Here is a 27830-nt window from a genome sequence, read left to right as displayed (position 1 = left end):
CTAATCTATAGGACACTATATTGTGATCACTATTTCCCAATTGCTCACCTACTTGAATGTTGGCCAAAAGATCAACGTTGTTTGTTAAAACCAGGTCCAGACAAGTGTCCATTCTAGTTGGTAACATGATACACCAGTTAAGGGTTTGAAACTCAGAATCACAACTCAAAACAAAAATGCTTGTCCATTGCGCAAGCCATTTGTTTCAAGGTTTTGCCATATGGCTATTTAGGATTAAACAATTTGAACACCAAATTTAGACAAATTGCACTTTGGCACAAACTGAATCTACAAGTCTACACCATACTGACAAGATCCACCAAGGCAAAAACAATTGTTGAGGGAGCTGATACTGTTGATATTTCCCCCCAATATAACTAAATGATTATATATATATATATATATATATACACACACACACATATATATAGATACATACACACTTAAGTCACTTTTCAGTTCACTCAAAAAAAATTGTGTGTGAAAAATGCAATTAATATTTGACAACGTTCATCACACAAGCCTCCATATGACCTTCTTCAGGGATTACGTAAATTGGAAGTATACTACTTCTGGAGCACACACAAGAGACTATGATTCCTCAAAAGACTGAAACATGTTCTTTATATAAGAGCAAGTCATATAGTCATGCCGTTTTCCCTTATATATATGGCAAGACAGAATACTTAAACCCAGTAATTTATCTTTCTGACTGCATGAATGTTTGACGTAATAGATTTAAGCTCTCTGAATCAGTCCTCTTCAAGGAATGGATGACATACTGCAGGGTAAGTTACTTTACATTATCACAACATCGGAAAAAACAACCATTTATTTCAGCCTGATATTAATATTGTAAGAGTTGTAATTCCATTATTATTATTATTATAAAGAATTACTGAACTGTGTCAATTTCAATAATGTGTGTATCTCAGCAGCAGATTCAGCCAAAGGAAAGCTGAACTCATTTTTGATTGTACTGAAAAATAAGAAAGCCCACATTTTAACTCCAAAATCAACATTTCAAGTTATTTTATGGACAAGGTTTGAGTATTCATTTTTCACTACCAAGCAATTTGTGAAAAAAACACACACAACCATAATTCAGTAATTTGAAATGTATTTGTTTTTTTTATTTCAGTATGCATAGATAGCTTTTTTTGTGGAAACAAATTATGCATGTATCCTATCCTATCCTCACACTGGCCCATGCTACAGCAGGGGGTACCAGCAGAGATAACATTATTGTGGAAGCAGTAGCTTTGCTATCTAAGACCACAAAAGAAAGAAACTACAAGCAAACTTAATTTGCTTAAAAACTAAGTTTAAAAAAAACAAAACAAAAAACATGCAAAACATAGAAAGCACAATTTGGATAATAATGCCATACTAAGCTTCTACAGTCTAAGTTTTTCACCCCATGAATTCTACAGAAAGTGTTAATAAGTGGTTAGGGGTTTAGAAAAAAACACCCCTTTCTGTCTCATTAGAGATTTCAATTTTTAACTACCCCTTTATTTTGTTTGTATTGTTTGCATTTGGGCTGATGTGTACAATTTTAATTGCTGCTACCCAGGAGTAGTGGGAGTTTGAATGCAGGGCTTAATTTTGTATGTTTGATTTTGCATTACAAAGCCATGTTTCAGTGCTGTGTTAACTATTAAGGGTTAATCAGTGCATAGGTGGTTAATAATACCCTTCCCTGGCTCATTGGATATTTTACCTTTTAACTGAAACCAGCAAGGTGAATTGTTAGTCTATGAGGTTTTGCCTTAACATGGTAGGTGAGTTTACATTTAAATGGCCATTGGAGTGATACTTAAAAACCTACAGTTATTTGGGATAGGGCAAACATAACTTTTTAATATATGTATTGGGGCTTTAGTGTGCTGTAGATCATTGCTGCCACCCAGGGGTAGTTGTAGTTTAAGCGCAGGGCTAAATGGCATACGTTTGTATTTGCCTTTGTATTACAGAGCCATATTACAGTGCTGTCACCCATCTCATGCATTCCTATAAAGGGTTAATACGTATGTAAAGGTTAAGAAAAATACCCCTCTGTCTCATTAGAGATTTTTTCCTTAAAGCTGAAGACAGCAGGATGAATTTCTAAGAAGATTTCCCTTGACATGGCAGGTGATCTTTCACTTGAATGACCATTGGAGTGATCCTAAAAGACCTCCAGTTATTTAAATGTGCATAAGGATTTGGGATAGTGCACAGGTAACTTTTTCTTTAGTTTCTAAAACAAAGCTTAAAAAGTAAACGCCAACACAATCAATTGCAATATACAAAATGTAAAATGAAGTATATATATATAAAAAAAAAAAAATAACTCTACAACAGTATAAATACTGATAAAATGTCTCTGTATGTTGTATATTTAGAAGAAATTAATTCAGCTTTTCACCTCTGTCCACTGCAGGTGTAATTGCTTGTAGATATCACAGTACCTGAAAGATCATAGAGAGACATTTAATACACACCCATTTAGAGAACAATTAATTAAATACACATAGAAGAAATATAAAACTCTTACACTCTAAAATTGCGAGCTTCATAGTAAGTCGTACATAAAGTGTTAAAGTCAATGCACAGAAAGGGAAGGGTTATTGATACACGAACACCAAGCTGTTCACTACCAACATAGAAGGTCTCCAGTCTAACCAATGGTATTTATTAAAATAATCTGATAAAACATGCTTATCATGAGGGCAGGGCCGGACCATCATGGTGGAGAGTCATGCTTTACTGGAGCTCCTCTCCTATGTTGCCTAAAACTGCAGTTTTTTCAGCTCATTTCAGTCTCAGAGGGGAAAGTCTTAAACGACATACCAAATTCCCGACCCAAAGGTGACCTACTGTAGGGTTCCACCTGTTTCACGGCTATCATCATGCTGCCTAGTGCACGCCGGACATGGGAGGCGGCGATCCCCTGAGCTGGGGGTGCCTTATGGCTATCAACACTGTGCAGAAGCCCCATAACGCCTCTTCTCGGACTGGCTGGGATAATCCCTGTCCACCCTCTGGGGGCTACCGTGACCTGCTGGATGCCCAAGGTGACTCCACTACTCCTGTATACCTCAGCGGATGCCACATGGATCCCCCACACCAAGGATTGGGAAACTTGATATCATGTCCAAGCTGGACAGGATCTTCAACAATTTTGTGCAAAAGGTGGAGGAAATGTTTTATCAGCCTGTCATGAGATAATCCTGTAAACATTCGCTGCACCTTATGGCTCAGCTAGCTTGATCCAGTCGAGGCTCAGAGGCATGAATTTCATCTCACAGTTATGGAACTTTGCTAGTTTGTGTGGGCTAGTTTGAGTTTTAAGGCTATATCAGGTAGAAGGCCTCCTTATATCCTCTCATCAGTATTTATATGGAGGATTACCTACAACACTACTTATTTCTCTAACACCTTATGTTTCTTTTTATTGTGTCTCATTAGTGTATCTTTTATTTTATCTCTGGCCTTGCATCTATTAATTTTCCTCACCATGCCAGCCTTTAGGGGAACTCATCTTGATCTCTCTCATTAGCATAAGCTTGTCATTGTTATGATAAAAATATATATATATTATCTATAACTAATAGAATCCTAAAGCTTTTCACTAATTTGCTTCTTAAATTAGAAGCACTCCTAAAAATGCAGTTACACTATTCAGGTAAAAAAGCAGTTTAAAATGGGATAATCAAGAAAAAAAAATGCCAGGGCTTGTTCATGATTATTTCGTAAAACACAAGCTACACTATAAAGCACTGATGCTCATAATTTAACATTTTTATATATTTATTTTGTATATATTGCATATGTTTGATATTTAATTAATTTGAAAAATTATTTTCAAAATGTTATCCAAAATATTAAAGTATTCAAAAAGTATAGCCAACAATATTAAATCAAAGCCTATGTTGGTAACTACATCAATAAAAGCTAACTTCTGGAATTTTATTTTACTTTTTAAATTATATCATATTTTTTAAATACTTTTCAAATAATTTTTTTAAAATATTTAAATATTAAAGCAACACTACAGCCACCAGGACAACAACAGCTTATTGCATTTGTTATGGTGAATATAATCATTCCCTTCTAGCGTTTTGCATTAAACACTGTCATTTCAGAGAAAATGCAGTGTTTACATTATAGCCTAGGGATACCTTCACTGGCCACTCATCAGATGGCTGCTAGAGGTGCTTCCTGGGGCAGTGATGTACAGTGTGCAGCAAATACATTCAGTGTCTTCATCCTCTGCATTGAGACATTGAACTTTCCTCACAGAGATGAATTGATCCATTGCATCTCTATGAGGAGATGCTGATTGGCCAAGGCTGTATTTGACTTGTGCTGGCTCTGTCCCTGCTCTGCCTCCTTGACAGTCTCAACCAATCCTATGGGAAAACATTGTGATTGGCTCAGAGAATCACTCCTGATGATGTCAGCCAAGCAGGCAGTTCAAGGGCAGAGGGCTTCAGACTTGAAGAAAGGTAAGATTTTACTATATTTAGGGGTGTAAGGGGGGAACCAGGGGGGCATTGTAACAGAGAGAGAGAGGGGTTTACATGATTTCAAGGTTAGTGTGTGTTTTAAATGTATCAATTTAGTGTGTGATGTTGCGCCCATGCTGTTTTTGATCTACAGGTAGAGAAACAGTTCCCTTGCTGACAAGGAAAATTCAGCCTGAATGGATGGGAATGATTTTAAAGTATCCTGTTCAAATAAATTCAACACTTTGTGAATACATTTTTGAGTCCAGGTGTGTAATGTGAGGTCAGGTGAAATAACTTTCAGAGATTCAAGGAGGGCTATCAGGAGAAGTGAGGAAGGGTTAAGTAACATTGGGCCCCAAGCTCGCAAAGACTGCATGAGAAATTTAGAGCTTGTTAGGATATGTTTCCCAGATATAGGGAGGGACACACATGACAAGAATGTGTCCCAGGTGTTGTGGGTGCAGGCATGCGTAACCAAATAGGGGCAGAGGATGCAGCAGACAAATTCAGGACCCAAATTCCTTGTGCCAATACAGACACCCTGTAATAGTTGAGGATTTTGGGTAGACCCAGTCCTCCATTAGAATAAGGGTGTCCCAGTTTTTTATAGGATAGTCAGGGGTGGTTTTCTCTTCCAAACATGAGCATTTATGGAAGATTGGAATTGTTTAATAAGATTAGATGCCAAAGCAATGGGTATGGTGCGAATGATATACAATAAGTGCACCATAATTTAACTCCTTAAGGACCGCAGACATACTAGGTATGTCTGTCAAAAAATGGTCCTTAAGGATTACGTATGCGGCATCCTTATTACTTACTCGATCGTGGCAGTACTCTCACAGGCATGACAGCCCAGACACTCCCCCCTTGGCAAATTAGACACCTGCGGGCCATGTGAGGGTCCACCAAGGAGTAAGAACGTAAAGTAAATGGAAAGAAAAGAGAAAGTGTTGAAATGAGGAGTGGGTGGGAGGGTCATTCTGATGCTGACCTCAAGCGATATGGAGTCAGGTAAGGAGTGTCCCTTATATAGGGGAGTGAATTAATTTAAGCCCCTCCCACAAATACAGGTCAAACGTTGGCAGGCGGGCATTTCCTCCAATGGCCATTGGAGCAACTAAATGACCTCCATTTGTCTAAATATACATAGGGATTAAGGAGAAAGCGCAAGTAACATTTTCTTTTCTTTGGTTTTTACTATATATTGGGGCTGATGTGTGTTGTAGTCCTTGCTGCTTAAGCGCAGGACTTCTCTTTTTGTATTTGTATTTACTTTGCATCACACAGCCTGGTTACAATGCTGCTACCCATCCCATGTGTTCCCTATTAAGGGTTAATAAGTATAGGGGTGTATATAAAAAAACACCCCTTTCTGTCTCATTAGAGATATCTTTGCCAGAAGCTCAAGGAAGCAGGCTGAAGGGTCAGTGTTAGGACCCGCTTAGGGGGGTCTGCCTTGACGTTGGCAGGCGGGCATTTCCTCCAATGGCCATTGGAGCAACTAAATGACCTCCATTTGTCTAAATATACATAGGGATTAAGGAGAAAGCGCAAGTAACATTTTCTTTTCTTTGGTTTTTACTATATATTGGGGCTGATGTGTGTGGTAGTCCTTGCTGCTTAAGCGCAGGACTTCTCTTTTTGTATTTGTATTTACTTTGCATCACACAGCCTGGTTACAATGCTGCTACCCATCCCATGTGTTCCCTATTAAGGGTTAATAAGTATAGGGGTGTATATAAAAAAACACCCCTTTCTGTCTCATTAGAGATATCTTTGCCAGAAGCTCAAGGAAGCAGGCTGAAGGGTCAGTGTTAGGACCCGCTTAGGGGGGTCTGCCTTGACGTTGGCAGGCGGGCATTTCCTCCAATGGCCATTGGAGCAACTAAATGACCTCCATTTGTCTAAATATACATAGGGATTAAGGAGAAAGCGCAAGTAACATTTTCTTTTCTTTGGTTTTTACTATATATTGGGGCTGATGTGTGTTGTAGTCCTTGCTGCTTAAGCGCAGGACTTCTCTTTTTGTATTTGTATTTACTTTGCATCACACAGCCTGGTTACAATGCTGCTACCCATCCCATGTGTTCCCTATTAAGGGTTAATAAGTATAGGGGTGTATATAAAAAAACACCCCTTTCTGTCTCATTAGAGATATCTTTGCCAGAAGCTCAAGGAAGCAGGCTGAAGAGTCAGTGTTAGGACCCGCTTAGGGGGGTCTGCCTTGACGTTGGCAGGCGGGCATTTCCTCCAATGGCCATTGGAGCAACTAAATGACCTCCATTTGTCTAAATATACATACATATAATGTAACCAAACCCACATTATTTTTTACCTAGGTGAGGATTTTTAAAAAAAAAAAAAAATTTAAGTTTAAGTTTTTATTTTTCAAAAATGGTGAGGTGTTTTAAATAGTACTATTTAGGATTTGAAATCACTGTTTAGTTAATAAGCGAGTGTACTGGTTTGTATATTTTGGTCCCAGTAGCACCCTGTAATATATGCATGTTTAGGTGAGTGCAGCCCTCCTGACTTTGTTTATATATATATATATATATATATATATATATATATATAAACATAAATGTCCTACATTGTACCTATAGCCCTATAACTTGCAAAAAAAAGCTAATAACATGTTAACCCCTTAGTGACCAGACCATTTTCCAATTTTCTTACCGTTAAGGACCAGAGCTGTTTTTACATTGCGGTGTTTGTGTTTAGCTGTAATTTTCCTCTTACCTACCGTATATACTCGAGTATAAGCCGAGTTTTTCAGCACATTTTTTGTGCTGAAAAACCCCAACTCGGCTTATACTCGAGTCAATAGTCTGTATTATGGCAATTTGCATTGCCATAATACAGACTGGGGGCTGTGGGGGCTGGCAGAGGTGTAACTTACCTCTCCTGCAGCTCCTGTCAGCTCCCTCCTCCTCCGCGCCGTCCGTTCAGCACCTCGGTCAGCTCCCAGTATAAATCTCGCGAGAGCCGTGGCTCTCGCGAGACTTACAGTGGGAGCTGACAGAAGAGCTGCACGGCCCGGCGCAGAGGAGGAGGGAGCTGACAGGAGCTGCAGGAGAGGTAAGTTACAGCTCTGCCAGCCCCCACAGACCCCCCACTGAACTGCCAATGCCACTGGACCACCAGGGAAGGAGAGCCCCCCTCCCTGCCATGTATCAAGCAGGGAGGAGGGACAAATAATATATATAATAATAATTAAATAAAAAATAAGAAGAAATAATAATAAAAAGAAAATATTAAAATAAATAAAAAAAATAATAAAATTGCCCACCCCCCACCAAGGCTCTGCAACACACACACACACACAAACACACTGCACTCATAGACACACTGTACTCATACACACACACTGCATTCATACACACACACACTGCACTCATACACACACACTACACTCATACACACACTGCACTCATACACACACTGCACTCATACACACACTGCACTCATACACACACACTGCACTCATACACACACACTGCACTCATACACACACACTGCACTCATATACACACACACTGCACTCATATACACACACACTGCACTCATATACACACACACTGCACTCATACACACACACACTGCATTCATACACACACACACACACTGCATTCATACACATACTGTACTCATACACACACTGCACTTATACACACACTGTACTCATACACACACTGCATTCATACACACGCTGCACTCATACACACGCTGCACTCATACACACACGCTGCACTCATACACACACTGCATTCATATACACACTGCATTCATATACACACGCTGCACTCACACACACGCTGCACTCACACACACGCTGCACTCATACACACACGCTGCACTCATACACACACGCTGCACTCATACACACACTGCATTCATACACACACACTGCATTCATTATACACACACTGTAAATAAATATTAAATTAATATATTTTTTTTAGGATCTAATTTTATTTAGAAATTTACCAGTAGCTGCTGCATTTCCCACCCTAGTCTTATACTCGAGTCAATAAGTTTTCCCAGTTTTTTTGGGTAAAATTAGGGGCCTTGGCTTATATTCGGGTCGGCTTATACTCGAGTATATACGGTATTTACTGTACCCACGCATATTATATAATCTCCGCTTTAGAGGCCTGCCGGAGACCCAGAGGGACTCAGAGGACCTTACGGGTACACTGTTTAATAATATCCTACAAGGAGCCACCGATATGCCTATACTGTTTGATAGGGCACATAGAGCGGTGAAACCTCGGGGACTGCCTCAGGAGGCACCGAGAGACATTGTCTGTAGACTGCATTATTACACCCTCAAGGAGGATATACTACACCAGTCCATGAATTCCCCGGTCCTCAATGCTCCCAAAACAAGAATTCAGATACTCCCTGACCTGGTTTAGCTGACACTCCAAGGCAGAAGAGCACTAAGGCCCACCACGCAAGCATTGCAAGCCAAAGACATTCATTGTCAGTGAACCAACAGGGTACACAGTCCTCTATTTCTACAGTACTGGATGTCCCAGACTTTCACAAGGCTCTCAACCTCCCCCACCTGTATATACAGGACTGGTATGATCATTGGACAGGGGCCCATCATCCTTACCACAGAGGAACTCATGGAAGGGCCCGATGGACAAGAAGATATCACCCAGGAGAAAGCTTCCCTTCTCACCACCCTCCAGAACTCGGCCAGCCTTGACAGACATTTGACTTTGAGAACATTACCTTTTCAACTCCTTGACCTATACCTTATGGATGGTTTACAAAGCATACAGGTGGCATATACTGACCCATACAGAGACGAGTCATCACCACGATAAAGCTGAATGACGCAAGTAGCTCTATGCCTGTGGTAAACTGTGTATTTGTGTATGAAACGTATGTTACTAGACCTGCCAAATTTAACATCCAAGTTTTCAGGGAGCATATAATTGATAGATAATAATTATCTAAGGCACTGGGGTTGCTGCACTCAGGTTTACCTGACGGTACGGAGTGCAGAAAATTGAGGGGGGAAAGGAAAAGGGCTTTCATCATACTCATCTTAAAAAAAAATAAGTTATAAATGTTTATAGTGTGCGCCTGTACATGACCACAAACTCCCGACCCTTCCGTGACCCTTGATAGTGTGGGAAATATTTTAAGGAGGCAGACCGTGTTCTGTGCTGCTCAGTCCAGAAAGGAGGAATTATATGTGGGTGCCACGGGTTCCCCTATGCTCTTCCACAGAAGCCCATGGATCAGACAGGGATCAAAGGGTAACTATATTGGTGGGTGACTCAGGGGATGGGAAAATCATAATTCACAGTGTCCCATCACTCAGGCGTGGGTACAGGGGGCAGTGATCATCATATCTTGAAAGGCTTTTGCTTGCACTATGATTTTCTGTTCTGTGATGCGTCTTATCTAATTTTAACTTTATGTATGGAAGCACAACACATGACGTGTTAACCTGCACACACATAGTATTCAAATCTATAACAATGTAGAAGGCGAATGGTGGCGCCACCAACACGACTTTTGATAGAAGATCAACTGCATGGAGCAGCAGAGTTATATTATATTTCCATTGCTAGTAGCTCTACGGAGCCATGATTAGTATTTAAAATATATATATATATATTATTGAGACACAAACACATGCATCATTGGATTAGTTAGTTTGTATGCGATTATACCCAATACAGCTGTTATAGCTGAAACTGAAATGGTATCTACACAGTTAGTACTTACACTAACAATTTTTGGTCATTCCTAGGATTAGGAATCACCCCTGTTCAACTTAGGAATCACCCCTGTTCAACTTAGTTCAATAGTCCAGAAAAGCGGAGCATGGCGCTTTAAGAATTCCTACGGTTACATGTGATATTTGTGCAGGAAACACATTTTAAAGGGAACAAAGCCCCTAAGTTGACCCACAGAAAATTTTCACATGCCTATTACAACAACTTCTCACATAGTAAATCGAGAGGAGTGGGAATACTAATAGGCGCTCAGGTACCATTTACTTACAAACAACATTATACAGACGAGTCAGGGCAATATGGTATTCTCAAGGGCCTTATCAGCACATTTCCAATGACCTTGGCTAATATTTACTTGCCCAATAAACACCAATGCAACACATTTCAGTGGATACTCTCCATCATACAAAAACAGACAGAGGGGGCTCTGATCAGACTTTAACATCTCCTTGGATGCTCAGAAAGATAGCACTGCCACTCAGTTGTCCCATCTAAGGTTCACAAGGACACAAATTAAACGCCTACTTCATAGCAACCAGTTAGTCGATTGCTGGAGAGTGCTCTATCCCAACATGAAAGATTATATGTTCTATTCCAGGCCTAACTCTACATATACTAGAATAGATTTATTTTTAACTACACATAGAGATCTCTCCCTCATTACTAAGGCATCTATCAGTAGTATCACCTGGTCTGACCATTCCCCAGTACTCCTTCAAATGCAAATTCCATCATTCCTGCGAGGCACGGGCCAATGGAAATGGAATACTTCTATACTACACTTTCAGGAAGCTAGTGAGACCGTGGCTAGGGCAATCACTCATTACTTTAAGGAAAAAAAACACCAGATACTACCACTTTCCTACAATGGGAGGCCCATGAATATGTTATTAGAGGGAAATTAATAAAATGGGGATCTTTTTTCAAAAACTGAAGTATTAAAAAGCAGACTAAGTTACTGAATGACATTAAACAACTAGAAGAGGCAACAAGATTAATATGTCCGAAATAGATTATCACAAACTTCTATTCCCTCAGATCTGAACTCACCATATTGTTACAAACCAAAGCTAAAAATATACTCCTTTGGAATAAACACCTATTTTACGCCAAAGTAATAGACGCGGGAGACTATTAGCCAATGTGTTGAAACAAAGACAGGAACGGACATACATCCCACAGATTAAGATGACCGCGCCCTTTCTTCTGATTGGGCGGTGAATATTGGCGGGATGATGACTTGACGTCACGCAGGGAGCGTAGCGTGCACGCCACCGTGTTGAGTTGAGCTGGAGTCCCACGCGGGAATGAGGGAGACACCATCCGTCTGAATGTGCGGCTGTTCGCCTCGACGAGTACGCTGAGGAAGTCATCATCATCCGTTTTGATCTCGTAGCTGTCTGCCTCGATGCGCATGCTGCCTGGACTTGCACTACAGGAGAGACAGTTTATGCTGCTTACCGGCTCCAGGCTCCAGTCTCCTAAGTCTGCCTCTACCTCTAAGCCATCTGCTACGTGGAAAGTGACATTGGTGAGGCAAAATTTATATAAACACCTAGAAAGGAGTTATGTGGAAACGCTGAGGGTAGCTGGAATTGGAGCTGATTATTGAAATAACAACCTGAGTGATTTATATTACTAAATAAGGCAGTTTAAAGAGAAAGAAAACTGGGCTTAATAATTACTCCATGTTGAGTGGAAGTCGAAGTGGCTGTGAGTTTTGAAAGGACTTTTTTTTCCTTTTCTCTTTCTTCTTTTGAGAGGAAATTGGGAAAATAGACAGCAGAAGTGATAAGGAAGAGAAAAGCGAAGGATATATAAAATATTAAAAAGCCCGGTTTGACAATCTGCCCTGAGGGAAGTGCAAGTATAGCAAGTATTGCAGTGAGAAGCTGGGAAGGGTGCAAAGCTAATTTAGACAAACACTGCTCAATAAAGTACTTAAGTACTCAAGTGGAGAAATTGTAAGTGGAGAAGTCAAGCGGTGTAAAAAACTGTATCTGAACTGATTTGAAGTAGGAAAATGAAATAACAAGGAAACAGATAGCGCAGTTATCACCTTTCAGAGTGGTAAAAAAAGAGAATAAAAAAAAATAAAAAAATAAATAATAGTAAGGTCTATCAGGGCACCTCAGCTAAACGACGTTACAGTTAAATTATGTCAGCTCAAATATTATGAATCAGGTATTGCCATGAATGTAAACCTATACTCAGAAAGCTGATACTCAACGAGATTGGTAAATACAGTGGACAGACTGGAATTTATATCTGGAAAAAGGCGGGCCTCGGAGCAGCTGGATTAATTAAATTTTTAAGCTAAATATAATCCCTGTCCATTAACCTCCCTGAAGGCAAAGAAGGCTGAGAAGGGGAGAAGCTCTACTTGCAAAGGGGAAGGAAGGGACAGAAAATCTCTATAGAAAAGAAATAAAAGAGAAAAGCTTTTTAGAAAATCGAGGCTAAACAGATTGGAACAATGACAACAAGGAAAACAGCAGATCAAAGACAAGATCAAAAGCCTCTCCCAAAGAAAGATCGGGAAAAGAAGGAAAAACAAGAAAAGATAAAAGTACCTTGGAAATCTCTTTGGTATCAACGCCAAATAAGATGACTGTAAGTAAGGTCACTGGAGACCCTAAAGAGATAGACTTACAGGAACACTCAGAAGAACAAATGATTACTCCAGCGTATTTAAAAGAGTGTTTAGATCTACAGTTGGAACAAATAAAAATAGAAATGCAGGGGAGCTTTGCCAATTTAAAGCAAAATTTAGTACTGATTGGACAAAAAGTCAAAGTCAACGAACAAAACATAGAAAATTTGGCATTTATCCTACAGAAGCAAAAAGAGACTATTGAGAAACAACAAGAGATGATAAATGAATTGCAGGGGAGATCTACAAATATGGAGGATAGAGGAAGAAGAAACAATCTAAGAATAAGAAATATTCCGGAATCTATCTCACAAGAAAATTTGGCAAACTACCTCACAGAGTTTTTTAAAGTTCTCAAAATAAATATCGAGGATAAAACAGACTTTCTTGAAAGATCACATCGATTATATAAACCAAGAACACTCCCGGACACTCCCGGATGAACTCCCAAGAGATATAATTATTGCCTGCCACTTTAGAGAAAAAATTCTAAAAGCAGCAAGACAAACGGAAAGAGATCAGGGGAAATTTAAGGATATAAAGGTTTTCCCGGATCTCTCATTCCAGACAAGGAAAGCGAGGAGGCAATTTTTTCCAGCTACTTCACGCTTAAGAGAAAAAAATTTAAAATACAGATGGGGATTTCCGACTAAACTTATAGTTTCCAAAGATGGGATTATGCACATATTTGACTCACTTGAAAAAGTTACAAATTGGTTGGCAAATATAGTATAATTAGGGAGATAATTTGAATTAGTAAGATAATATCTCCTAATTTGGATTTAGTTTGAATTTTTTTTTTTTTTTTTGTAAATAATTGAAATTGAATCACTATTTAGGATATATGACCGAATCACGATGTGAAATAGCACGAAGGTTTTGGGAAAAAAGATATAAAAGTATTATAATAGGTGCACTAGAAGATACATTTGAATCACATGTAAAAGAAGATCAGGGGTTCTATGGGGAAAACAGGGGGTAAGAAGGGAGGGAACACCAAACAAGGGTGAGACTAAATTGATGTATAGACTGTTTTATGGTATGGGATTTCTAATTAGGAAGAGTAAAAAGTTGCGAGGATATTGTCTCTGGGGGAGAGGTTTCGGATATGGTTGTAGTACTTTGGAAGGTGGAAAAATCATTTAATAAAAAGGGACGGTCACAGCTCAGCTCTTATTTTCTCCTTATCTAAGAGTTATCCTGATGAGGACAAGATTCCATTTAGGGTTTTTTTCCCTTTTGGATGTAAACCCAGAGGACATCACTCAGGGTTATTTGTATGAATGCCTCTCTTGTATGAGGGGTCGATGTATGACTGGTGTAGTATGTGTATTAGGGGCAGGGGCTCGTTTTCAGACAAGGAAGATATGTATATACAAGTCCAGCAAGATTATAAAAAATGGATTCTGGGCTCTGAAGAAATTTTATAAGAGGCTAAAAAAAAGAGTAATGGTTAAAATTATATCGTTAAATTCTCAAGGTTTAAACTCCCCTAGTAAGAGAGCGATTCTGTTTGACTACATTAAGAAAGAAAAAGCTCAAATCATCTTTTTACAGGAGACGCATTGGAAAAGAGATGATAATTTAAGATTTATCCCTCATAGGTTTCCAATAGTAGCATGCGCCTCATTAGAGAAAGAGAGGAAAAGAGGGGTAGCCATTATGATAACTGAGGATATTGATGCCAAAATCATTTATCATAATGATAATTAAAATACAAACAGAAATTTACACGCTAGTTAATGTCTATGGCCCAATAACCCCTCTAATAAGTATTTTTATAATCTTTTAGTTAAAGTAGAAAAAATAAAACAGGGTAAATTACTTCTATCGGGGGATTTCAACCGTATATTGGATGCTAATCTGGACAAGAAAACATTAAATCCCGTTGGGCAAAATAAAGCAGTAATCACACAGGCAGTACAATTTCAAAAGATACTTAAGAAATATGGCTTAATGGACATCTGGCGGGTGTTCCACCCACTTGAGAGGTATTTTACATGCTTCTCCAGATCATACTTCTCATATTCAAGAAATTATTTATTCTTGGGTAATGATGCTCTGGCCAATAGTACTAAAAAAGTTCTTATAGATGAAGTAACATGGTCAGACCATAACGCTATAATTCTGGAGTTGGACACAGTGAATAATAGTGTAAGAAGAACAAACTGGAGACTAAACGATAATATCCTTGTTAGTAAAGAAAATATAGTATATATTGAGGAGATGACAGATAGGTTTTTTTCAGGAAAACGAGGGTGGAGAAGTGCCACTCCCAGTGGTATGGAACGCATATAAATGTGTTACAAGAGGTTATTTAATTAAACTAGGCACAATTGATTAAAAAAAAGGGAAAATCCCTGAAAGATCTGTATGTAGATTACTATAAATTATCTAATGAAAATAAAACCTCACCAACACAGGAGATAGGTATAAAAATGTTATTAGTGCAAAACCATATAAATGAATTACTATGTGAGGAGAAATTGAAAACTTTACATTCTTTAACGATTAATTGGTACTATAAGAGCAACAGGGCAGATAGGCTGCTTACAAATAAATAAAAAAATAGAAAACAAATGAGGAGAATTCATAAAATTGAGATTGAAAAAGGAACGTTATTATGCCCCAAAAAGATAAGGTCAGCTTTTAATGACTATTATAGTCGATTATATAATTTAGACTCGGTGGGACAACAAACCCCCTCATTAGATTACTTTAAAAATAGAAAAATGCCAAAAATAACTAGAGATCAATTGAACGAGATAAATAAAGCAATAACTTCAGAGGATATTATAGCAGCAATAAATAAGTTACAGATAAATAAAGCCCCTGGCCCAGACGGCTATTCAAATAAATTCTATAAGATATTTAGAGATACTCTCTCGGTACATCTTGCTAGGGTATTTAATTCGATAGTGGAAAATCGTGCATTTCCTAGTGAGATGCTTCAAGCGAACATTGTCCCAATTTTGAAGCCGGACAAAGATCCAGCTAAATTGGCGAATTATCTCTTCTTAATGGGGATGTAAAGATCTATGCCTCAATTATAGCAGATCATTTAAAAATTTGTATTCCAGCCCTGATACATCAGGACCAGGCTGGATTTATACATAGCAGAGCAGCTTCAGGTGGACTTAGAAGAATTCTGGATGTTCATGACGCAGCGATTAAGAGGAATGCTTCCCTTCTGACCCTGTCATTGGATGCTGAAAAAGCGTTTGACAGGGTCAGATGGGATTTTTTGGGAAATGCATTGAAGGCGTATGGTATAGTGGGAGCAGCATATGACGCCATTATGGCGTTATACACAGCTCCCTCTGCTAGGACAATAGGCCCAGGAATAGAGGCTGATTGGTTTAGTATCAATAATGGCACCAGACAGGGTTGCCCCCTGTCCCTGCTACTTTATGTTTTAACCATCGAGCCTTTGGCAGAAGACATAAGGCAGAATGGGAAGATTAAGGGTTTTTGGTTTAATAATTTAGAACACAAGATTAATCTATATGCGGATGATGTTGTGCTCATGTTGCAGAACCCCAGAACATCACTGCCGAAATTGATAAGATTATTGGGCCAATATAGCGAATATTCAAACTATAGAATTAACACTAATAAGACTACAATAATGACAACAAATTTATCAAGAGAAGACAAGGATTTTATTAAAATATCTTACGATTTTGTTTGGGCAAAAGGGATATATTTTGTTTCTCGGCATTAAAATACCAAGAAACATAAATAAAGTTATAGAGGTTAATTTTCTCCCTCTTGTAAAAAACACAAACAAGATTTTAAAAGAATGAGTCAGCAGAAAGATTTCTTGGATAGGGCGTATAAATACCATCCGCTCATATATTTTGCCTAAATGGAATTATTTATTTAGAATGATACCAATACAGGTTCCAAATCCCTGGTTAAAAATGGTGCAGGCAGCTTTTTCTAAATTTATTTGGAAGGGAAAAAAACGAGAATAAGCTTACAGCTATTATCTAAGAAAAGACGGGGGTCTTGCTGCCCCAAATATAATAGAATATCAGAATGCCTGTATGCTGGCACACACGGTTAATACCTTAAGTACAGATCAAAAAGATCAAGCCTGGTATCAAATAGAGCAATCATTAGTAGAGACAAACAGCCTGTCTGCCCTGTTCTGGACAACAAGGAGGAAGGGAAATAAAAACAATCCAGATCATTCAGAAAATTCGACAATTATCGATAGCATATGGAGATTTTGGAATAAAATTAAGAAAAATTTAAAAATAGAATTCAGATTATTTCCGTTTCTACCCATAGAGGTGATTAAGAGCAATATCGAAGATATTAATATCAGTGGATGGACACAAAAGGGAATTATGTATATACAGGAGATTATTGATATAAAGGAAATTAAGCCATTTAACCAGTTACAATCAGAGTTCGGGATTGACAGCAAGGAGATATTTACATATCTAAGAATTAAGTTTTATTTGGCAAAAATTTTGGATTTCCAGCTCAGCAAAAATATTAGTATTCTTAAAAAGATCATGGGAAATTATAGAACTAAAGGCCATATTTCCAGATGCTACGAATTCTTAAAGGATTCTCAGAGGCTCTCTGTCTGGAAAGCCAAGATTAAGTGGGAAAAAGATTTATATACCAGGATCTCTGAGCAAGACATGATAAATGCGATAGTTAAAGTCAATAAAACGGTTCATTGCCTAAACATAGTAGAGAATTTCTATAAACTTCTAAACAGATGGTATATGGTCCCAGAAAAATTGGCCAAAATGTATAAAGACCAGAACCATGTGTGCTGGCGATGTGAGGAAGGGATATGAGATTATCTCCATATCTGGTGGCACTGTAAATTTCTAAGTAATATATGGAAGTGCGTATATCATCAGATTCATAATATGTGACAGATATGTATACCCTTTACACCACAAAGTTTCTTGTTACATCTGGATTGGTCATCTATGCCTAAAGATAAATGTATGCTGATAACACATATTTTATTGGCAGTTAAGATAGTTTTAGCCAGATATTGGAAAAGTAATAAGGTACTTGAGTGGAGTGAAATAAAAAAAAGTAATATACCAATGTATAATGGAAATGGGAATTAACCAAGGTAACTCTGTAGGTCTGAAGGAATCCAACAAATGGGAAAAACTAGTTGATAAGTTCATTGCTAATAAGGACAATTTATAATGTAGAGTTTTTTCGCTGCCCCGTAGTGTGTTTGATCCCGGAGGAACTTCAGCATTACTGTACTTTTAAAGAAGGATATGAATAATCGGACTGTACAGGCTTGGTTCCTCCGGCAGGTGTGTTTGGTATGAATTAGGTTTTAATATACCTCTATCTCTTTACTTATGTTATCTATGGATATGGTCATCCAAATTTGGTTAATATTGGTAATGCTGTCTGTTTTTTGAATGGAAACATATCTATTGACATATAGATCGGATATAGACGTGTTGTATGTAACTTGATGTATTTTGATAATTGTAATATGAAAATGTTAATGAAATAAAAATATATTTAAAAAAAAAAAAAAGATGACCGCTAATAAAATGGTGCATACTAATGAGGAGATTGCGAAGGCATTCTGTGACTTCTATCACTCCCTTTACAACATCTCTAAAGAGGCACCATAAATGAAATCAGGGCATATCTGGCAAATAAATTTGACAAGATACTCCCAAACGCAATTTCACAATCACTTGATGAACCATTCCCTTTAGCGGTATTAATTAACGCTATTAAATCTCCCCTTTCAAGTAAAAGCCCAGGCCCGGATGGATTTTCAGCATCGTACCAGAAAACTTTCTTGAACAAATTAGGCCCCCACTTACTGGAAGCCATTAATTCCATCGGACTGAACTTCTAATCCAGAAGCCAATATCACACTCCTTCCCAAGCCCGGGAAAAACCCAGACTCATGCGGAAGCTACCGCCCGATTTTTTATTTTTTTTTGCAATTTGTAACATCTACATACATTTCAATTTATAGAACAGAAAATGATCGTGTACATTGTGTGACAGTCGTGTGCAAGCTGTTTCATAGTTCTAGGCATCTGCTTTAGTTCCTGGAGAGTATGTTGATTGGGCTACAGTTGGTGGGTTCAGGTCTCGCCAGTGTCTGCTAATGGTTTGGAGGCCCGCCACCACCACATGATATATAAGGTACAAGTGGGCTTTTTAAAGACCTTTTGGGAATAATTGCAATAGATACGTTTCTGGGGTCTGCTGAAGCTGGACACCCGTGCAGGTCTGTATTACCTGAGTTATATCTGTCCAGTATTGTTGCAGCTTTGAGCACGTCCACCATATGTGTACCATGTTTCCCTTATCCCCCGCACAGCGCCAGCACAGGTCCGTTAAGTTAAGGTTGCTCTTTTTAAGCCGTACTGGAACCATGTACCATCTATATATTACCGGATCTACTGCTGTCCACAACCTTTTCATCTCTTCCCTAGACTTACTAGCTTTAACCAAAATATGTATCTCTCCCTCTGACACCACTACCCCTGCTTCTTTATCCTTTGGTGGTGTTCAATTTACAATCCAAGACACTCTGAAAGTAAAGGTGGTGGTGTAGGGTTTTTTGCTCTCACCTCACTGCTCCTTCAAACTCCTACCTACCCCTCCTTCCCTCTCTTTCTCCTCAAAGGAAATTCATTTGATTTGCCTTTTCAAACCTATCTCTGCTAACATTGCCGTTATCTGTCATCCACCTGGTTCCTCTCTCCTCTTCCTTGACCACTTTGACGCCTACCTTCCCTACATCCTCTCCTCTAAAATATAATCCTTAATTATCTGAGACGCACCATTGACCTCAGTAGCCTCTAAACTACTATTTATTACCTCATCCCTTGGGCTATTACAGTGGGTTCAAATGCAGAAAGATAAGTCCTGCGCTCACTCCCATCACTGGGTGGCTGCAACTTACTACCGTACTGTACACATCAGCCCCAATACATAGTAAAAACCAAAGAAAAACAAGTTACCTGTGCTCTCTCCTTAATCCCTATGTATTCTTAAACAAATGTTTTTTTTTTAGTTACCTCCAATGGCCATGAGAGGATGAGCCCACCTGCCAACGTCAAGGCAGACCCCCCTAGGTGGGTCCTAACTCTAACCATTCACCTTGCTTCCTTGAGCCTCTGACAAAAAATCTCTAATGAGACAGAAAAGGGGATTTTTTTATATACACCCCTATACATTATTAACCCTATTATTATTATTACAGTGGGTTACTATTATAAAAGGATCTCTGGGCATGGGGATTCTGTTGTAATACAACAAGAATCCAAGGCACTCATCCACAGGAACAACAGCCCTTTTGCTACTCCTGGGACCAGGCCCATGGTCTGTGGGCAGGAGGCTAGCCTTTATGCCTCTCCAGAAGGCTGTGTCATGGGAACTTTCATCACAAAGAAAACCCCACAGATAAAACATATGCTCAAATTCCCTGCTCCTTGGTATTTCTAAGGAAGCTGATGGCCTTTCTCGGGATGCAACTTCCTAAGAATACCATTAAAATTTAAATATAATATTTGTATATGGACATATTTATTTTTATTTTCAAAATTTTGCACTTAATTCTAGATTCTGAAAAATAAATTTTGTGTTAAATAAAATATTCTATATTTTAACAGTATTATGAAACCTCTATCATAACCAAATATTCATTCTATGTTTTCAGAAAAAATACATAAAGAGAACAAGACCATGCACATTGAGTTCCTTCTGCTGGGGTTTCCAAACATTCACAGCTTCCAAAGTGTTTTCTTCTGCCTTCTTCTTTTTTACTTTGTGACAGTATCTGGAAATCTTACTATTATCTGGCTGGTGGTATCCAACACAAGCCTACATACACCGATGTACTTCTTCCTCACACAACTGTCCTTGTCTGATATCATACTCACCACAAATATTGTTCCTAACACACTTAGCATTTTATTGCAACAAGGCAAAATTATGTCTTTTTCAGATTGCATGACCCAGTTTTACTTCTTTGGTAGCTCTGAATCTTCAGAATGTTTATTTCTTACCGTGATGGCTTATGACAGATATCTTGCCATTTGTACACCATTACATTACACTGCAATCATGCACCATGCATTTATCTTGAAATTAGTTATTGTATCTTGGTGTTTGAGTTTTTCTTTGATATTAATATCTACAATAACAGTATCAAGGCTGCAGTTCTGTGGACCAAATGTTATTGATCATTTCTTCTGTGATCTTGACCCTCTAATAGCCATCTCTTGTTCAGACACTTCTATCGTAAAAATGGCAATTTTTATATTATGTTTTCTTCTGATGATTATCCCACTCATAATAATCTTAATGTCATATACATACATTGTTCTCAGCATCATTAAAATTGCCTCCACCAATGAGAGAGGGAAAGTCTTCTCCACCTGTGGATCCCACCTGTCTGTTGTGTCTATATTCTATGGGACACTGATTGGAATTTATATTCTGCCAACTAAAGGCCTGTCAACAACATTTAGCAAAGTCATATCTTTGTTTTATACAGTAGTGACCCCAATGCTTAATCCAATAATATACAGCTTGAGGAATAAAGATATAAAACAAGCCATTAAATACTGTATTTCTATAGTTATAAGTCAAAGATAAAGTTAATATCAGATTAGTGAAGGAAGACCAGTTCTAATCCAAACAATCAGGAAGCCCTCAAGAACCCTGCATTTTGTTATATTTTAGGAAACTATAGCATTCATAATACAAACATCTATTTCTAACGATATAGTATTTTACTATTTGCTTATTTATAGTGAAAAAATGTTTACTTACCTTATTTCTCCCAGCATTCCAGTATCCATGTGGCAACCCCACATGCCTGGCTGAGATCATCAATCCTGATGATCAGAGTCAGTCTACTGATTCCCCACAGGGAAGTATTGGGAGGTTAAAGGTTAAAACAAATTACAGAATTTTATTGAAAACTCTCATCTAACATGGCAGCAGTGTCTGCAATGTATTTAACTGGAATGACAGATACATGTCTAACTTTTGAGTTTTTTTTATAATTGGAATTAAGTAAAATGAAACATGCACCTAAATAAATTATTTTATTTGCATGTGTCTGGCCTTTTAATGTTTTTAATTCCTCTTTGATATGATTTAATATGCTCTGATATGTGGTTTAGGGTTTCAATGAAATACCATATAGCTAACATGTATTATTCCTATAGGATGTATGTGGACTTAGCTATTGTCCACTTAATTAACCAGAAGTTGGAATTAGGTTTCTTTGGTTTGCACCAGTTTGTAATGAAACCAGTCTCTAAATAGAGGTTAGTGGTTTACATAGAGAATAAAGGGAGCCATTAGCAACTATATAGTAACTGTCTTTCACTACTGACACCACTTGGGAAATTAGACAGACGATACTCACTAAAAGTAGTGATAAGTACTTTAGTGAGTAGCAGTTGGCCGCTAATAGTAGACATATGATTGGAAACTAGATCATATCCTGCCTAGGCACGCTTGAACATTTTATAATAAAGCATATGCAGTGCCTTGCAAAAGTATTCACCCCACTTGACTTTTTACCTATTTTGTTACATTACCACCTTAAGTTCAATGTTTTATTAATCTGAATTTTATGTGATGGATCAGAACACAATAGTCTAAGTTGGTGAAGTGAAATGAGAAAAATATATACATAAAACTATTTTTTAGAAATAGAAAACAGAAAATTGTCATCTGTGTATGTATTCACCCCCTTTGTTATGAAGTCCATAAAAAGCCCTGGTGCAAACAATTACCTTCAGAAGTCACATAATTAGTGAAATGATGTCCATCTAAGTGTCACATGATCTGCCCCAGAGGCTGCAACACCTAAGCAAGAGGCACCACTAACCAAACACTACCATGAAGACATAGGACCTCTCCAAACAAGTAAGGGACAATGTTGTTGAGAAGTACAAGTCAGGGTTAGGTTATAAAAAAATATCCAAATCTTTGATGATCCCCAGGAGTACCATCAAATCTATCATAACAAAATAGAAAGAACATGGCACAACAGCAAACCTGCCAAGAGACGGCCGCCCACCAAAACTCACAGACCGGGCAAGGAGAGCATTAATCAGAGAGGCAGCACAGAGCCCTAAGGTAACCCTGGAGGAGTTGCAGAGTTCCACAGCAGAGACTGGAGTATCTGTACATAGGATGACAATCCATAGAGTTGGGGTTTATGGCAGAGTGGCCAGAAGAAAGCCATTAATGTCAGCAAAAAAAAAATGGCATGTTTTGAGTTTGCGAAAAGGCATGTGGAAGACTCCCAAAATGTACAGAGGAAGGTGCTCTGGTCTGATGAGACTAAGATTGAACTTTTTGGCCATCAAAGAAAATGCTATGTCTGGCGCAAACCCAACACAGACTTAAAGATTACTGTTCACAAGCGCAAACCATCCAACTTGAAGGAGCTGGAGCAGATTTGCAAGGAGAAATGGGCAAAAATTCCAGTGGTAAGATGTGGCAAGCTCATAGAGACTGATCCAAAGTGACTTGGAGCTGTGATTGCCGCAAAAGGTGCCCCTACAAAGTATTGACTTTAGAGGAGTGAATAGTTATGCACATTGACTTTTTCTGTTATTTTGTCCTATTTGTTGTTTGCTTCACAATAAAAAAAAAAAAAATCTTCAAAGTTGTGGGCATGTTCTGTAAATGAAATGATGCAAATCCTCAAACAATCCAAGTTAATTCCAGGTTGTGAGACAACAAAACCCAAAAAATGCTAAGGGGGGTGATTATTTTTGCAAGGCACTGTATTTACTAATATAGGGAAATTAAATGGCATAGAAAGCAGTATGAAAACAATAAGCTAAACATGTGAGATAAACTGACTTTTTATAAGACCCCACTACAATAGGACCACCAGAGAAAAATTACATGAACACTGTGAAATTGAAAACTAGCATGCTACCCTACCTGATTTTAATAACTTATGTTAATTTTTGAGTGTTTGAGAAAATATATAAAATGCGGGTTGTTGCCATTATTGTCAAAAAAGATTTTTGTAGAACATTTTGTAAAATTTTTTTGAACACTAATATAATTAAACTAAATAAAGTAAAGACTGCCTAATTTGTATTTTACCTTATTATGTATGATACTGTATTTAGATTGTCTCTAGTGCCTCAAGTGGAATTTTAAAAGAGTTTACAATGTAATATTCCTAATGACATGATAAGTATGTTTACTGTAGTCTAGAACAATGTATATCTGAAGGGGTGTGGCCTTCTGTTTCTTTTATTTCTTGTTTTTGTGGAAAGCAGGAAGTATTGAAGATAGTCTGAACACTTTCTGTGCTTATTTCGTTATGTATTTGACTTTTTCTTATAGACCATAATTTCCTATACTGGTTCAAGGTGTCTCTGCTAGGAGGTCTGTTACACTTCCATCTTTATAATAGAAGTGCCAAATATTGTGTAATAGCAGAACTCTGAAGAAGCCAAGCGCAGGGAGTCCGAACACAGGGAAGTTCAGGAAGCAAAGATCTTTATTTTCAATGATCGGGTCTCAGCTGAACTCATGTCCAAAATGTCTGAGCGCATGGAGTGCAGGCATTTTATAGACTAAATGCCCCATCTGTACCCTTACTCCAATCAGTAAACAGGATACACAGGATTACCTTATATGGACAGGCAGTATGAAACGTAGGAGAGAATGGAATGTGGTTTCAGTTCTTGTACATGCTCAGTACATTGATGACAGTTTCCTGACTACGTGTAACTAACTAACAGATACATGCGCTTGTATATGCCATGTGGAGATTTTAGGCCTACTAAATTTTGGGCCTAGCTGAGTTTCCCTCACAATTGTACATTATCTCGCTTTTAGCAACAGTCAATCAGATTCAGTCAACCTGATCATATAACCAAAATTACAATGTTGTGAAGGGTTGAAAAAAGCTGGAAAATCATCAGAAATGGCACAGCACTAAAAAAACATTACAGGGATAGTACACACAGAAATACACTTGCCAATATTGATATGCTGGGGTTTCTTTTAAGTATTTTTCAAACATTTCAAACTTTATTTGTGGGTGTGTGCTATTCCTTTAATGTTTATTCCACATATGTCACAGAGTATGTTCCATTTTTTCCCTCCTTTATGCTGCCTAGTTAATTGGTAGAGAGTCCCTTAATTTACACTTGTGTGAGATTTGTATTACTGAGCTTGCTAATTGTGAACAGTCTATTTTAAATAAAATAACTAAAAGGAAAGAACAATGGCAGGTGGGGAAAAGGACTAGAGGCTTAAAGATTATCCACCACCAAGACTACTAGGACCTAAATATTTGCTAAATACATCCCAAGAGTAAAATGAAACGTAACTTTTATTAATATAGATACAAACTAAATAAATACATACAAGCAAAAAAAACGAAAAAAAAAACATTACGTACATACAGAACCAATAACATGTGCAATGTGCAATGGCAGAGGTCTGCAGAGCACACACTGTAGGCCTGAGACACCCGCTTGAAGACAACTAACTGCTATTCAATCTATAACAGTGAAAAAAAATATATATATTTTTTCCCATCTAAAGTTTATTGTCTTAGCAACCCTTGAAAACATCGACCTTAACCCCACTTTTTTAATATTATTATTATTATTTTTTAATATTGAATTAATTTTCTTTTTCTTTTAAGTAAGGATGCAATAAGATTTTGGATGATAGGACCACCATGTCTATGTACCATAGGCATGGGGATCGAACATATAGAATAACATCACAATTGCATAGCACATTTTCCCCATTACATTCTAACATTACCTTTATCTCATTCATTAATATTGTAATCATTACATTATAACATTGCCTTTATATCGTTCATTAGCATTGTACTCATTTATATTCATATTATATTCATATTATATAAAAGAAGAGAAAAGTGAATGCCTTCCTTTCTGGTTTAGTTTATCTTTTTCTCATCTATCTTATCTTTTCCTCATCTATCTTATCTTTTCCTCATCTATCTTACAATTGTAATATACTCCTTTTAATTTGATGCAGTATCAATTAATTTTAAGTTTTTTTAATTTCCATAACCAAGCAACAAAGGAAACAAAAAAAAGGAAAAAACAGAAACAAAAAAAAACAAAAAAAAAAAACAAATAAATGAAAAAAAAAAAAAAAAAGAAATTTTGCAAACACCTTACCACCATTCACCCCGCCGAACCCTGGTTAGTCACCCATTACTTTTATTTAATCCCTCTATATCTATATAAAGAGCATATTCAGTCACTTTTTATCCAACTGTACCATTCTTTTTTATACTTGTCAAGACAACCATTAACTTCACTAGCCATCTTTTCATATGAGCTAATCTTGTTCAGTTTAGCATATACTGCCTCATCTGAAGGAATACCTTTCTGCTTCCAATTGCCTGCTAGGGCTATTTTTGCTGCCATAAGGATATTTAAAATTACCTTTCTGTGAGCATGTGTATTAATCCCAGGAATAATATGAAGTACGAATTTCTCCGCATGCAATGGAATCATAAGCTTTGTTTTTTCATATATTAAATTCTGAATTCGCTTCCAAAACTCTCTTAAATATAGACAATCCCAGAAAATATGCAGCATAGAACCAACTTCTTTCTCACACGCTATTGTGACACCAGATATGAGTGGCAAAGTACACTTGCTGAGGTTGGTAGAGCACACGCTGAAGGCCTGACACCCGCTTTAAGGACACTGACTGCTATTAGCTTACCCTGAAAAACTTTTTTTCTTTGTAAAAGCACGCTATACAGACACCAGATATGAGTGGCAAAGTACACTTGCTGAGGTTGGCAGAGCACACGCTGAAGGCCTGACACCCGCTTTAAGGACACTGACTGCTATTAGCTTACACTGAAAAACTTTTTTTCTTTGTAAAAGCACGCTATACAGACACCAGATATGAGTGGCAAATTATACTTGCTGAGGTTGGCAGAGCACACGCTGAAGGCCTGACACCCGCTTTCAGGACACTGACTGCTATTAGCTTACACTAAAAAACTTTTTTTCTTTGTAAAGGCACGCTATAGAGACACCAGATATGAGTGGCAAAGTACACTGGCAGAGGTTGGCAGAGTACACGCTGAAGGCCTGACACCCAGACGCTTGCAGACAACTAACTGCTATTCAATCTATTACAGTGAAAAAAAATGTTTTTCTTTTTAAATGTCAAGCTTAAGCTATTATGATACCAGATATGAGTCGTGGCACTGGGCAAGTGGGCACAGTATCCACTGTGAGCCTGACACAGAAGCTGGCAGACAACTAACTGCTAATCAATCTCTTACAGTGAATTTTTTTTTTCTTTTTCAATGTCAAGCTTAAGCTATTGTGACACCAGATATGAGTGGTGGCACTGGGCAAATGGGCACAGTATCCACTGTGAGCCTGACACAGAAGCTGGCAGGCAACTAACTGCTATTCAATCTATTACAGTGAAAAAATATATATATTTTTAAATGTCAAGCTTAAGCTATTGTGACACCAGATATGAGTGGTGGCACTGGGCAAATGGGCACAGTATCCACTGTGAGCCTGACACAGAAGCTGGCAGGCAGGCAACTGCAATTACATTACACACAAAAAAAAAAAAAGCAGACTGATGTTCTAGCCCTAAAAATGGCTTTTTGGGGTGCTGTTCTTACAGCAGAGATCAGATGAGTCCTTCAGGATTGTAGTGGACACTGAATACTCTAGCCTAGCTATCAATTTCCCTATCTAATGTGCAGCAGCTACACTTTCCCTCCTCTCACTAAGCATGCAGCTTCAGAATGAATCTAAAATGGATGCTGGGAGGGAGGTGGGAGGGTCTGGAAGGGAGGGTCTGCTGCTAATTTGCTGGAATGTGTCTGCTGACCGTGAGGCACAGGGTCAAAGTTTG

General features: G+C 38.0%; 1 protein-coding gene across 1 annotated transcript; it reads left to right on the top strand.

Annotated features, from left to right (window-relative positions):
- Positions 1-708: 708 nt before the first annotated feature.
- Positions 709-21548, top strand: LOC134603706 (olfactory receptor 11L1-like). Its single transcript, XM_063449884.1, has 2 exons — positions 709-788; positions 20608-21548. Exons 1-2 carry the CDS (start codon positions 770-772, stop codon positions 21546-21548), a joined length of 960 nt encoding a protein of 319 aa, XP_063305954.1. The 5' UTR covers positions 709-769.
- The last annotated feature ends 6282 nt before the right edge of the window (positions 21549-27830 follow it).

Source organism: Pelobates fuscus, chromosome 3 (genome assembly GCF_036172605.1).
Source record: "Pelobates fuscus isolate aPelFus1 chromosome 3, aPelFus1.pri, whole genome shotgun sequence".
NCBI lineage: Eukaryota > Metazoa > Chordata > Amphibia > Anura > Pelobatidae > Pelobates > Pelobates fuscus.
The sequence above is the reverse complement of the archived record's forward strand: the minus strand, read 5'-3'. Positions and strand labels throughout refer to the sequence as shown.